The sequence below is a fragment of the Chrysochloris asiatica genome, unplaced genomic scaffold, assembly GCF_000296735.1.
Source record: "Chrysochloris asiatica unplaced genomic scaffold, ChrAsi1.0 scaffold00482, whole genome shotgun sequence".
In the NCBI taxonomy this organism is placed as follows: domain Eukaryota; kingdom Metazoa; phylum Chordata; class Mammalia; order Afrosoricida; family Chrysochloridae; genus Chrysochloris; species Chrysochloris asiatica.
Genome location: NW_006409000.1, coordinates 212404 through 213237, shown reverse-complemented (window position 1 = coordinate 213237; position 834 = coordinate 212404). Strand labels below are relative to the sequence as shown.

At 38.6% G+C, this 834-nt stretch overlaps 1 gene segment (V, D, J or C); it reads left to right on the top strand.

Annotated features, from left to right (window-relative positions):
- LOC102836943 overlaps positions 1 to 655 on the top strand; it is a 14833-nt gene extending 14178 nt beyond the window's left edge. Inside the window, 1 exon segment of the V gene segment in view lies at positions 604 to 655. Coding sequence covers positions 604 to 655 — 52 coding nt within the window.
- Positions 656 to 834: the final 179 nt, after the last annotated feature.

Below are 834 nucleotides of genomic sequence, written 5' to 3'. Positions count from 1 at the left end.
GGTTCAAGCACATCAGTCACTCTATGGAAACCCTATACAGAGCATTATGGGTCAGAACCAACTCAAAAGAACTTAACAATAACAACATATTCAGCCTTACCTCGATCAGTCTGACATATGAAGAATCACCAGGTATTCCCTATTTTAATGAATTTGTGCCTAAGCGTCACCCGTCTTTAAATGAAAGCCTGCAGAGCTGTTAGCAATAAGAACAGGCTCCTCCAAGACATGAATACAGGACAGATTTCTTATCTCCTCACATACAGAGTCTGTTTTTATCTGTAGACTGTTTACTGAGGGTGCCCAATATCCAGGCCAAGAGAGAGACATGGATTCTCACACAAGAGATTGATTGGAGTTTTAAAGGATTTGGTTTCAACTCACAAGAAAAACTCAGAATGGAAAGAGAGAGAGAGAATGGAGAGAGAGAGAGAGAGAGTGGGAAAACAACCTAGAAATACACCATGTGGTAACAATTGTGAATCAGGGATTTCCAATTCATTTTCTGAGTTATCATACTGTGTTCTCTATCTCACTAGGCAGAGAAAAAAAGGAGAGACTTCTTTTTCTTTTGTTAAACTCTTCGATTTGAATGCTCTTTAGTGTTAAATTCAATGGATCCCAGGAACAGATAGTTGCCAACACTTGCATCTAACACTTAAAGACAGTTAACCTGAAAATGACAGATACCAGACAATCTTACCAATCCTCTTATGTGGACACACTATGGATCATCATAAAGGATGAGAGAACTGTTTCTTTCTCTAGATTATTTGGGTGGAAACAAAATGCAAAAGGAATTTATCTTCCAGAGTTTGAGGCATGGACCTTTTG